This window comes from Thunnus thynnus, chromosome 13, assembly GCF_963924715.1.
Source record: "Thunnus thynnus chromosome 13, fThuThy2.1, whole genome shotgun sequence".
Taxonomy (NCBI): Eukaryota; Metazoa; Chordata; class Actinopteri; order Scombriformes; family Scombridae; genus Thunnus; species Thunnus thynnus.
The window spans coordinates 460,222-474,318 of NC_089529.1; the positions used below are offsets into that span (position 1 = coordinate 460,222).

At 39.7% G+C, this 14,097-nt stretch overlaps 1 protein-coding gene across 1 annotated transcript in view; it reads left to right on the top strand.

The window, feature by feature from the left end:
• amot (angiomotin) overlaps positions 1-14,097 on the top strand; it is a 121,058-nt gene that overhangs the window by 98,326 nt on the left and 8,635 nt on the right. Inside the window, exons 7-11 of the mRNA XM_067607185.1 lie at positions 6,860-7,009; positions 7,619-7,815; positions 8,997-9,125; positions 9,697-9,935; positions 10,080-10,334. Of these exons, the coding sequence (XP_067463286.1) occupies positions 6,860-7,009; positions 7,619-7,815; positions 8,997-9,125; positions 9,697-9,935; positions 10,080-10,334 (970 nt within the window). The remainder of the gene's footprint in view (positions 1-6,859; positions 7,010-7,618; positions 7,816-8,996; positions 9,126-9,696; positions 9,936-10,079; positions 10,335-14,097) is intronic.

Here is a 14,097-nt window from a genome sequence, read left to right on the forward strand (position 1 = left end):
GTCGGCGAATGTTTAACGGCAGCTAGCTAATTCTCGGCTGCATGGCGGAGAAAACAGCAGTTGACTCGGTGAAGAAGAGCGGGGCAGAGAAGTTCCACGTCTTCCTGAAGAAACTCCATTTCTTCCTTCTCAAGGGAATTTGAGGACGCTGGTTGCAGCAGCGGTCTCTCTTGGATCCAGGAATGTGTTCGGGTGAACACGGGCGAAGTCTCGTCTGGCAAGGGGAGTCTTTGATGAGGGAAAAAACACGTGCGTGGGGTACCCCCTTCAGTCAAGCTGACTCATGGAGGAAGTTACCCCTAGCTCAGTGACATGGGAAAGGCATGTTCTTCAGGGCACGTTCAGTTTTTAAAGGGGTGGTGATGTCATGGCTGCATCATCAGGACGCTCTGCTGTGTAGGAGCGTCTCCTGCAATGAGAGACTGTATGTTGACTGTTCCCTGCTGAGGTGTGAAAATTGCAAAGCATCCTTGGAAATGGAGTTTGTAATGGACTCCCATTATCTGTAGCAGCATTTTGGCGCTATTCCTTTGTCTCGGGGGAAACAAAGGAAAAAGCCCCTCGTGGTCAGGCTTCACAGGTTACATGTAGGCCTTCTCTGTGTGACCTTGTGGTTTGAGGCCCAACAGTGTGGAAATAGAACATTAAGTAGTTTTTCCCCAAAATCCTATATTATCAGACCATTACTTAATAACTTTTGAATTCCTATTACTGGACTACACGCCATTAGACAAGAAAGTCTTCATTAGATGTCTATCTGTAGCTGTACCTAAATTTAAGGAAGCAATTCCACCAGCATTGAATTCAATGCCATATCTCAATACAACAGAGGAATCAGGCTAATTTTAGTCCCTCCCAAATTGATTATCTTGCTGATAGTGCTGCAGGCTCATTGTGAATGACTTCATTGCCCCTTTAAAAAAGAAGATAATACATAACAAAAAGGTTAGCTCTGTGGTGTAGCTCCCAAACCCGTAAATTAAAGCAAACATCGTGAAAATTTGAAAGGATATGGTGATCCACCAAACTGGAGGAATCTCGATTAGCCTGGCATAATAGGCTTAAAACATATAGGAAGGTCATCTATAATGCCAGAGCTGCCTATTATTCATCATTAATAGAGGAAAATAAAAACAGCCCTAGGTTCTTTTTCAGCACTTTGGCCAGGCTGACAAAGAGCCATAAATCTATTGATCCATGTATTCCTATAGCTCTCAGTAGTAAGGACTTCATGAGCTTCTTGAATGATAAAATTCTAACTGTTAGAGACAAAATTCATCACCTTCTGCCCTCAACAGGCAGTGATTTATCTCCAAACACAGGAACCTTAGAAACAGCTGTAAATTATGATATATATTTATATATATATATTTTATATATATATATATATATATATATATATATATATATATATATATATATATATATATTCTCCAATCAATCTTCCTGAATTAACTTCAACAATTTCTTCATCTAAACCATCAACTCGTCTCTTAGACCCCATCCTTATCAGGCTGCTTAAGGAAGTCTTACCCTTAGTTAGCACTTTTTTACGAGATATGATCAATCTGTCTTAAGTGAAATGCTATGTACCACAGTCCTTTAAAGTAGCTGTAATTAAACCTCTTCTTAATAACCCTACTCTTGATTCAAGCGTTTTAGCCAACTATAGACCTATATCTAACCTTCCCTTTCTCTCTAAGATCCTTGAGAAAGTAGTCGCCAATAAGTTGTGTGACTTTCTACATAATACTTTATTTGAGAATTTCCAGTCAGGATTTAGAGTGCATCATAGCACAGAGCACACAGCACTGGTGAAAGTTACAAATGACCCCTTGATTGCTTCGGACAAAGGACTTCTTTCTGTACTTGTCTTATTAGTTCTTAGTGCTGCATTTGACGCCATGGACCATCACATTCTATAACAGAGACTGGAACATGTAACTGTTATTAAAGGAACAACAGTAAGCTGGTATAAGTCCTGTTAATCAGATCAGTTTCAGTTTGTACACATTAGTAATGAATCCTCCATGCACACAAAAGTTAGACACAGAGTTCTACAAGGTTCTGTGCTTGGACTAATACTATTCACCTTATATATGCTTCCTTTAGGTAATATTATTCAGAAACACAGGAATTTTCATTGTTATGCAGATGATACCCAAGTATGTTCATCAATTAAGCCAGATGAAACCAATTAGCTAACTAAACTCCAATCATGCCTAAAGGACATAAAGACATGAATGATCTGCAATTTTCTGCTTCTACACTCAGACAAAACTGAAGTTATTGTGCTTGGCCCTAAACACCTTAGAAACACATTATCTAATGATATAGCTACTCTGGATGGCATTGCCCTGGCCTCCAGCACCACCGATCTTTGATCAGGATATGTCCTTCGACTCCCACATAAAACAAATTTCAAGGACTGCCATTTTTCACCTACATAATATTGTGAAAATCAGGCGCATCCTGTCTCAAAAAGATGAAGAAAAACTAGTCCACACATTTGTTATTTCTAGGCTGGATTATTGCAGTTCCTTATTATCAGGCTGCCCTAACAAATCCTTTAAGACTCTCCAGCTGGTCCAGAATGCAGTTGCACATGTACTGACAAAAATTAAGAAAAGAGATCATATTTCTCCCATTTATCTTCGCTGCACTGGCTTCCTGAAAAATCCAGAACAGAATTTAATATCCCTCCCCTCACCTACAAAGCTCTTAATGGTCAGGCACCATCATATCTCAAAGACCTCATAGTACCCTATTATTTGTGGTTCCTTGAGTCTCCAAAAGTAGAATGGGAGGCAGAGCCTTCAACTATCAGGCTCCTCTCCTGTGGAACCATCTTTTGGTCTAGGAGGCAGACACCCTCTCTATGTTTAAACCTGCGGTGCAGAACTTTTACATATAAATGAACGTCTGGTCATAGTTTCTAATGCTGGTAGAGATTGTTCACAGTGACTCTCAACTACCCTCATAATAACTTCATGGAGACAGAATTTTAAAATTCATACATCAGAATGAAATAGAAATAACATTTTAAACATTGGAATTAAAGGTACAAATACAACAAAAGCACAAAGAGACAGAATAAAGAGCAATGTAAGTAGTAGTAGTGTTATAATGATATTTCCTGTGGAAAACTTAAATATTTTTTGTAAGAGGTGGGGTACTGCAGTAATCTAAGTAAGATGTAATAAAAGCATAGATGATGCTGCTTTACAGATAAAGATCAAATCAGAAAAGTTTCAAAACAAGGTTGTAATACTGATTTCACATCAGTCAAAAATGTTGAACATTTGTTATGAAAAATGTTTCAAAGATATGGGGGTTTTGTATTTTTGGGAATTTTCATGCCTTTATTAGAGATTTTGACAGTCGGTCTGGTCTGATGTTGGCCTGCTATCTGGCACCTATGTCTCCTCATAGTCTGCTCATCTTTCTGTTTGACTTAGTGGATGTGCTGTCATGTCCCCTGCTGCCTGTGGAGGGTGTGTGTAACTGAAGCACAGGATAAACTGACTGCTCTCAATTTCAGCATCGTTTTTCCTCATAGTTTTCTTCATAGCCTTCTTAGTTGGGGAAAATTAAGTGTTTGGTACATGGGTCTTACCATACACTAAATCTACAAGGGAGATTTTTGATATTGGTGCAGATGGCACATACTCACGACACTTGCCAATCACATACATGCAAGCGCATATTCCTTCAAGTTACTTTGTAACTTGAATGCTGTCAAAAACCATTTACACTGGAATAGTCCATTTGCTATATTATAAACTTCAATGTGTCAACTAGTGAAACAATGTATTTAAGTGGTTTTATGAAATATGTGCAGGTTTCAAAATTGATTTAAATACAGTCACTCCACTGTTACAACTGTCCCAGTGTACAAGGACAGTTGTAACACATGCCAGGGACGGTTGTAACATGTCTGAAATATACATAATTAATCAATGAAATACTCAACCAAAAGCCATCAAATTATAATGCAAGAAAATTATTTAATGGGTAGAACACACATCCTCAAAAAGGTTTAAACATGAAATCAAAATGAATTAGTTTGAGGACAACATTCAGTACAGGGTCACATGACAAATGCCATATGATTTGGCCACTGCCCTGACTGATTTATCCTGTTTTATGCCACCTGAAGCCCTCTCCAGCAAAGGAAATGGGACTCCCCTGTCTGTCTTCCTCTTTCTGATATTTAGCATGCTATAAGCAAACACATGTTTCCACTGACTAGTGGCATGCAACTGATTATCATTGACTTAGCATGTAATTTTATGACATTTTACTTGATATTACTTGATATTATTTGATTTGCCATCTATCCATCCATCCATCCATCCATCCATCCATCCATCCATCCATCCATCCATCCAGTGTATGTAGGCCTTTTATAAATGAAACTTGGTTAAGGGATGGTTGTAATAAGCAGTATCACCTGCCATGCTTTCACCTCATGTGAACTAGCTTGACTGCTGGTTTGACAAATGTTAGCCATTTCTGTTTTTAGCTTACAAACAGTGATTCTAATAATACTTGTGTGGATTCCTAGACATTTGATTTCAGGACAGCATCCAAAAAAATACATCTAATAGAAAAGTTAAATTTTTACCTCACAAAAACACTTTTGCTGGTAAGTTTCAAATGTGGCTTTTTTGTAAGCAAGAAGACAATCTAAGTGAGCATGTGTAGAGTGAGTGTAATCACTGCAGCTTGTTTCTGATTGGAGGAATTCAAGGTGTTACAACTGTCCCATGTTACAACTGTCCCTGGTCTCCCCTATTTCTATTGTTTACCTCCTTTCTTTCTTTCTTTTCTCACTTTCTTCCTTAATAGTGATGGTTTTTCCATTTCTTTTTTCTCTTTCTTTCATCTTCTGTTCCTTCTCCCTCCATCCCTCCTTCTTTTCCTCTTTCCCCCTTCTCTCAAACATAATATTCTTTATTCTTCTTTCAGCCCCTTCTCCATCTCCTTCCCACTCTTTTCATCTTCTTCCCCCCCATTACTCTCTTCTCACCTCTCCTCCCAGCATCCCTCTATCATGGATCGTCCAGCCCAGCTGCTGGTAGCTGAGTGTCAGCTAGTTTGGTAGAGATCCAGGAAGAGGGGGCATAACAGAGGTCCATAACAGGACAGGAAACAGGCTGGAGCTAGCCTCTGACACACAATGCCTGCTTGTTATCAGAACAAAAGAACTGCAAGCTTTCTATTGCTCCATCGTCCTCTCTACAAAATTAAAAGAGCCCTCAGATTCTTGGCGCTCAGCCTGCCTTCTCTCCACTCTGTTTTCCTCTCTGCTTTTCTTCCCAATTTTCTTTTCCTACTTTTGCAAAGAGTCATTCCAATCTAAATCAGTCTATTTAGCAAAGACTGCAGTTCAGAGAGGTTGGAGAGACTTTCAGGACACAAAGTCTGGATTATGTGCCGTGAACTTGAGAGTGTCTTCTGTTCCTCATTACCTGCTCACAGTTGTATATGTTTTGACACTCAACAATGTAATGATGCTGTGTTACTGCACATCCAAAAACATGTCATGTCATCATGGCATATAAGCAAAAAGTGTAGCAGAAGTGTCAGATAACTATATATGGACTGAGGACTACTCAAAATGAGGCAGAATATTTTACGGTTAATACTGACCTTAATTAAAGTTAGTTAGTTCCATGTAGTTCTCCAATTTATAGGACTACAATCTCTCTTTGCATATCTATCAAAATGTATGGCAGTACAACATATACTACAATATAATCTCAAATATAATCTTTGTGATGAGCAAATATATGCCGATAATATTATCTTGCCCAGAAACCAGTCAGGCTCTAGTGTGTAAATGTAATATTCCTTGTTTTTCACGTAATCATGCTGAAATTTTTAACAAGCTTACTTGTTACGCAACAACATGAAGTTGCGTTTATGTTCCTGCTGTATCAAAAATTTCACTAAAGTAAAAATCATTTTCTCTGTTGTCTTGGTTCCCCCTGTACTATTCTTTTTGGGTATTTGCTGCATTGAAATCGGTTTTGACCAGATTTGGTCAAGAACTGAAACAAATCAAAGTAGACAATAAGCCCTCTGCTTGTGAAACAGATTTCTGCTGAACCACTATGACTCAGGGTCCTCTGTCGTGGACTCCTCAAAGCTTCTTGGTGTGTAGCAAATTTACCATCTTCAATAGTCAAATAACCCCACACACCTCAATTTATGATTCTCATTACCAGGGATTGAATTATTTTTGTACATTTTGGCTACTGTGGGTAGAGGGGGTCGTCCACTAATCGCAGGGTTGGTGATTCCATCCCTTGCTCCATCTGTCCATGTGTTGAAGTGTCCTTGAGCAAGACCCCGAACCCCAAGTTGCTTCTGATGGTCGGGCGAGCACCTTGCATAGCATTGGTGTGTGAGTGGGTGAATGAGAGACAAAAACTGTAAAACGCTTTGTCTTTTAAGGTAGAAAAGTGCTATACAAGTGCAGCCCATTTACCGCTTTTTTAGTCCATGCAGCCACCCAGTCATACATATTGTACAGCCTACACAACAGCACAGTGATGGGCATCTCTGGTAACACTTTATTGTCATTTCCAGGTTAAAATTCTATGTTTGTAATAGTGCTTTATGAAGACCCTGGTGTGTTTGATGTAAAGTTGGCTGCCTGGCCCTGTATAAATGTGAATTAGCACAGCAGTTACCATTATGTAAATATTGCTTTCTCTCCAACCGGTCAAGGCAGATGCCCACCTAGAGCCCAGTTCTGCTTGAGGTTGTAAGTCTAAATGTAAGTCTATATAAATACCCCAAAAGTGACTTTAGTAAACCTGAGTGTGTGTGTGTGTGTGTGTGTGTGCAGCTGAAGAAGAAGCAGGTTTATGTGGAGAAGGTGGAGAGGATGCAGCAGGCACTGGCGCAGCTCCAGGCAGCATGTGAGAAGAGAGAACAACTCGAGCACAGACTCCGTACAAGACTGGAGAGAGAGCTGGAGTCGCTACGCATGCAGCAGGTAACACACCAAGCCTATGCTGCTTGACAGTCATTAGACTATCAGTGACTGAAGACATCATCAGAAAGTGACGATGCCCCTACCTATTTTAATATTATTCATTTATTTAAGAGGCGATGGGGCAAAATGTATTTATGAATTGTATACAGATTTAGAACTCTGAGTTCTAAATGTTTTACATTTGGAAGTAGAGAATAATATAGCCCATCCAGAGCTGCTATGAAGGCTGGGTACACCTCCTGTTTTTGTGTCTATTCATTCTTTTGTTTTCTGTCACATTAGACAGACTAGTTTTGTTTTCATTGTCTTTAACTGTTATTTGTACCTCTGTGTTTTCTGTGTAGGTTGTTAACCATGTTAAGTGTTGTTACTAGAAAATATATCCAAATAGAATGCTAAGCAGGTGTAATGTTTTCCATAACCACTATTTTAATCCGTCATCTTAGTTTTTATTGGGAGCCTTCTTGCTCCCTCTTTTACTATGTCATGTTGCTATAACCTAAAATTACTACAATTGGGAGGTAATATAAGTGACAAGCCAGGAACATTTCGTTTTGAATCAAGTCAAACAAGAGAGTCCCCCCCCCCCCCCTCCTTTGTTTCTCCCAGCGCCAGGGAGCTTCTCAAAGCAGTGGTGCAGTCCCTTCAGAGTACAATGCCACAGCATTAATGGAACACCTGAGGGAGAAGGAGGAGCGCATTCTGGCACTTGAGGCTGACATGACCAAATGGGAGCAGAAATATTTGGAGGAGAGTGTGATGAGGCAGTTTGCCCTGGATGCTGCTGCCTCTGTTGCCACTCAGAGGTACATGTGCATAAGAGTTATTGACATTTCATTTTTTTAAGCTATCGATTCAGACACTGACATCTCTGATCTTCATAAGCTAATGTCAAATTACAGCATTCGCAAATGAATGTCTTCTCTGGTTCTTGTTCTGGTTGCTGAAGATTCATTACAGACAGTAGAACAATAAGGCTGCAGTATTTGAGACATAAAGCCTAGCTCTCTGAAGGAAGCTTTGTAGTTGGGAGTCTGGGTTTACTGGTTGCAACCATTTTTTTTAAATTCAAATTTGAGTAATGGAATGTAGCCTGAAAGGAGTCTAGCAAACAGCTCAGCTGAGCATGATCTGCTAAGACACCTGTCAATCAAACCTGGTCCCTTAAAGGAAAAGTAGAAGGGAAATTAGCTATTAAAGCTATAATATGTAACTATTCTGCATTAAAATGTCTAAAAACTAGACCTATGTTATATATTTTGTTGAGTTGTGTACATTATCCCAAATGTTTCCAACAATTTTCAAACCCAGAGAAATCAGTAATTTTAATTAAGGTAACGGTCCATTTCGTTCAGTTGCCTGTCAATGGTGTCATACCCCTCTACAAAAGAGCATATGCGCACAAGATGCGTGTGTGTGCTTGTTCGGCACAATTGCACCTACCAAAGAGTATATGCATACGAGATAATACGTTGGTGTTGTGGTTGTCATAAATTGACTTTTATTCCATTTTAAGCCACATTTTCATGATAAACTTTTTAGATCCTGGTTGTTTTTAACTATATCTTTTAATCGGAGGAAGGATTTTAGTTATTGGACATCTGGATCTTAAGTTATCAGAGAAACAAGCTGACCAAATGTTAGCAGCAGCTCAGCTAGCAGCCCCTCAGATGTCCTGTGCCAGCCAAACAATGTTGGAGAAACACTGATATTTTACGTGAAACTGCTTTATTCAGTGTTTTTACCAGTTTTAATCCCTGTGTATGTTTGTTTTTGGAGAGGAGGAGACCTCTGCAGATAATTCGGCTCCTATTAAAAACATGCTGAACAATTACCACTGAAGTAATCCTAACCTAGAGAAGCTGGTTGTTTAACAATGAAGACAACAACTCCCATGATCCCACACTACTTCACAACGTCATCAAACTCTGTCTTTTGTTATTGTTTTTATTGAGAGACCCCTAGACCTAGACCCCCTCTTTTGCAGGGATACATCTGCAGCAGTGATAAGCCACTCTCCCAGCAGCAGCTACGACACGTCAGTGGAGGCACGAATCCAGAAGGAAGAAGAGGAGATTCTCATGGCTAACCGGCGCTGTCTAGACATGGAAAGCAGGTATAGCACACTCCACATGCAGCCTTCCTGGTACCTTCCATGTAAATATTTGTATTTATTTATTGATTGGGACAGTGTGCAGTTTTAAACATAAAAGATGAACTGCAACAGAGTTAGCTCAAAGCTTATTTGCATCCGCAGTCCCCCACAATCAAAACAAACAACAGCACAACAAACAGTACAAAGCAAAACACACACAGAACACACCATACAAAATACTAAATACAAAGCTACACACAACAGCACATCACATACACCCACAATGTCAATTAGAAATTAATAATGTAAACTTGTCAAATTAAAAGCAAGACTACCTGCGCTAATGAGAAGGCCATAGATAAAGTTTAGACTCAGTGGTCACACAGCTGATTGGTCTTAAGTAGATACATTCAAGGTAATTTGGCCTTGAATGTATTGATTGAACTACAGTTCTTCATATCATCAGGTAGGACATTCCATTATATTTTTTAGACAAAATTAACCGAATTGCAGGTGTAAAAGTGCCAGTGTAGCTCTCAGGGTCTCGCTGTCCTGCAGTAACTGTGGCTTCCTCTTGTTATACCTTACCCAGGATAAAGAATCTCCATGCTCAGATCATAGAGAAGGATGCCATGATCAAGGTGCTCCATCAGCGCTCCAGAAAGGAACCCATCAAGTCAGATGCGCCACCTGCCATGAGGTCCTCTAAGTCCCTAATGTCTATCTCCAACACTGGATCTGGTGGTTCAGGACTGCTTTCTCACAGCCTGGGACTCAGTAGCTCGCCCATCACTGAAGAGCGCAAGGACACGAGCTGGAAGGGGAGCCTGGGTAAAAACCAGCAGCAGCCTTATGCCTGCTAACTGTTTTTTTAACCATGTCATACTTTCAAGAACAGCAGAAACTATACTGAGTGTGAGAACCAGAGCTAGAGAGTCACTTGAAGTAAAGATTGTTCTCTTCTCATTCCTCCAGGGGTTCTTCTGGGTCCAGAGTTTCGCACAGAGTCTCTCAGAACAGAGTCAATCTCATCATCCCCCTCCCCGGTGCTTCCTTCCACCCCGATGACAGCAGGCCACTCAAAGACGGGCAGCAGGGACAGCTGCACACAGACTGAGAAGGGCCAGAGTCAGGACACCAGCAAGCCCAGCACCCCAGCCCTGCAGAGCATGACGCTGCCCGCCCGCCTCTCCAGCCCCAGCCCTGTCTACATCCCTGACCGCATAGCAGGTCAGCACACACTTAATCCTCAATTCTGATTTTTTAGTCTTTTTGTAGTCTTTAGATCTTTTTGTGTTGTGTCACATTCATGTTTGTAAGTGACATGTGTGAACACTGCTGAGGTCCTAAACTGATTTAACTGACATGTGAGCCGCTTGCATACAACAACAATGACGTAATTTGTGTGACGGTCAAATCATAAACATGGATGACGTGTTGTAGAAGTTGGCAGACAATGTAGATGATAGGGGTTGAGGATGAGAAGGAGGAAGATACATGTTTATATTTACCAGGCTGTGAGGAGCCGACACTAGAAACAAAGCTTTCTGGAGCAGTGAATCATATGAAGCAATTGTGTTGAAAATGGTTCACTGTTTCAAAGCATTTGATACACTCAAAATGGCGATGTCTGTTGGGCAACTTTGACATGGTAAGGATTCGGGACAAGACGTCATGAAACAGGCAACATATAAGTAAACTCACTGCTGTCATCTGTTTGTTTTGTCATATTTTATTTAACAAAGGTTATTTACCAAAAACTGTCTCATGTCTCAATGCGTGGATGTACAGATATATATGGAGATAATTAGTCATTTTTTAATAAGGTTTACTACTTTTATAAACTCTTTGATGAATTAGGGACAGTAAGCTCTGTCACAGATTTATATTATAACTGGCTTTAAGCAGTGACATGAAATAAAGAAATAAAACTGATTGTTCTACAATGATACTATAGTGTTTAAGGATATGCTTGTGCAACTAGGAAAGTGATTGTGCTAATGAAAAAAGAAAATAAAAAACACGTGGGGGATATTGATGTATATATGCAGGGGGTTCAAAGATTTTCATTAAAAAACAGAATAACGTGTTGGTTGGTGTGTCTATCTACAGTACAAGTATGTGTGTGTATTTATGTCTGTCTATTCTATACTACATATCTAATCTAATACTACTCTTACTTTAATTAAATTGTCCCTGGCTGTCTCTCAATGAAAATTTGGCGTATACAAAAATCTCCTCCACTCAAAAAACCCCACAAATTTTGGAGGGATTCTGCCCACTTTTAAACATTATGGGAGATTGACAAGCGCCCATTCCGCGCTCAACCCATATGATTCAACCAACCCAGTTCAGAGTTTAACCAACACACTCACAGTCTCGCACACGCTCACAACGTGCTCCCGATTTGTGTGACATAACAAAGCTTAATTTGGGATGGTCAGGTGATTTTTGTTGTGGTGAAGTGAGTCGATACATCTTGCCACGATACTTTTGCTTTGAAAGGTCGATACAGTGTTGAGTAGTCTGCTTCGATTTTGACATCACTAGCCGACACTGAATGATGATGACAGGCAATATGCGCAGAGGAGTGAGATGTTGACAAGTGAAGAAGTGAAACAAAAAAACATATGAATTCCAATCTGACCATTCTGATAGTGGTCGCATAGCCACTGGGATCAGATGTGAATCAGATCTAGGACCACATATGCAAGTGGCCCAGATCAGCATGTAATATGAATGTAACCTAAGTTTTCCCCAAAGTGTTTGTGGAAAGTGAGTGAGACCACATCATTTGTCCATGTTACACTTAAATGTATTTCTTGCCATACTTGTCATTTGTTTGTTTAGCCAGTAGAACATCTCTTTCTGTAGCATTGCTTTCAAATACTGTCCCTGTTTTTTATGTTTAGCGTTGTTTTGTTATATATACATCTGCATTTCTGGTTTAATCCAGATTTAAGTCCTTGGTTTCTTGAGTTATAGGTTAGCTTGTTTTGTTACTTACCAGACCCATCATGCTCCCCAGGAGACAAAAGGGGGAGGCACCCAACCACTTCCTGCTTTTAAGCTTTTACTGACATCACTAGTGATGCCATGGGTTGGACCAGCTATGGGGGGAATTTTTTGTATTTAGTTAAAAGTTAGGTTTAATATTTATTTTAATTGTACTTATTTTGGCTTATGGTGAGGACTATCTTGTGGATAAAGCCTGTAAACAATGTTAACTGATACAGGTGACATTGTTGTTTACCTGTTATAGGTGGGAAACTGAAACATCCCTGTGAGAAATATGGTCCTACCTAGATAGACTGGAGGGGGAGAGTTGTTCGTTTGGGAGAGAGGAGAAAGGAGAGAGGATATCAATGTAGGTGTAGCAATCAGATCCCAATGCATTCTCAATAGGGAAGCAACTAACTAATTTTCAGTATCAATCTATGTGCCGAGCATTTTCTAGATGAATGGTTTAGTTCATAAACTGTCTGTAACCTGTCAACAGTCTAAAACCCAAAGATATTTAATTTAAAATGATATGAAAGAGACAAATCCTCAAATTGGAAGGAGTGGAACCACAGAATGATAAGCATTTTTACTTAATATAGTGCCCTTTTTTTCTAACAGTCTGCAGTGAAGAATCACACCAAGACTTTGATCAAAAGCTCCTCTGTGCTACATTTACTGAGAATTTTTTGACTCATGAGTCAACGTTTAAGACCATTTCTTACCAGTTATGTACACACTGACACAGTTCCAGAATCTTTAAATGGGCTCTTTTTCACAAGTTAACACAGTTCCCCAGGGTCTTAATATAAAATGTATCGGACATGCTTTGGTCAAAATACCATAAAGATCAAGCACCACAGCAGCCTTCTCATCCTGTCTAAACAGCCCTGTTCAGAACAGTCAGTTTAAGTGTAAACAAACTTAGATTTTGTTGTGATTCAATTGCAATACACTGATTACAAGGATGCCAAAATAACTACATCATGATGTTGATTTGTAAAAAGCCTGAATTCATCCTTTTTCAGGTCTGTCCGAAAGATGACAACCAAACAACTTTTAAAATGCTTGTTTTTTGAATGGAGTTCAGATCGATCAGAGCTATGCTAACATTGTAGCTGCTACATCCACACTCAAAATCACGTCATCTAAAGGCATAAATACAGCAGTGACATTATTGTTTATACACACAGATATCTACTTACTGTGTAACTTTAAAATTATATAAACTCACTGGCATTTAAGATGTTTATTATTGATAACAGCAGCAGAGGTGGGATGTGACTCCAGTGTTAGCTCTGGCTAGGTTGAGAAGCAAAATTGAAGATAAATCCAATTAATACCAAAAGTTTAAAAAACAAACTCCTCGCACCGGTAAACCGCTCAGGATCAGAGCAAAATCAGGTTTTTATTCCTCCAGAGGATGAGACAGCAGCAGCAGCAGTGACACAGCTCTCTCCTGCAGAGCTCGTCAGCAAGCAGCAGCTCTGTCCCCCTGTCCAGCCGGCGATATGCGCAAGTTTTTCACCCTTTGCTTGATTTAGCTTAGCTTCGCATGTGACGTACGATGGGGGTATCAAATCTGAATGGCTTGTTGAATCACAAGAGTACAGGGCACACCAGCCCATAACAAAACTGACTGGGTGGTCTTATTTCACAGCTTCTGTGTTAGTCGGCACATCAGAGACCCAAACAGATATGCACAAGCACTGAAAAAAGGAGTTTTTCATAATATGGCCCCTTTAACTGGTCATGCTGTAATGAACCAGGGCAATTATATCAGATGTATTATATAAGCAAGCAGTTAGTGTTATATTGATTATGACTGAGGTAAATGTGACAATGAATTGTGAAACATGGTAGATTTGAGGACATATGGTCTGGCCCTTACACCTGACATCTCTAAATAATTTTTTACAATTTGATTATATCAGAAATGGTGACTGGCCATTTTTTAAAAATCTTTTGACTAGTTTCCATGTTCTTTGTGTAG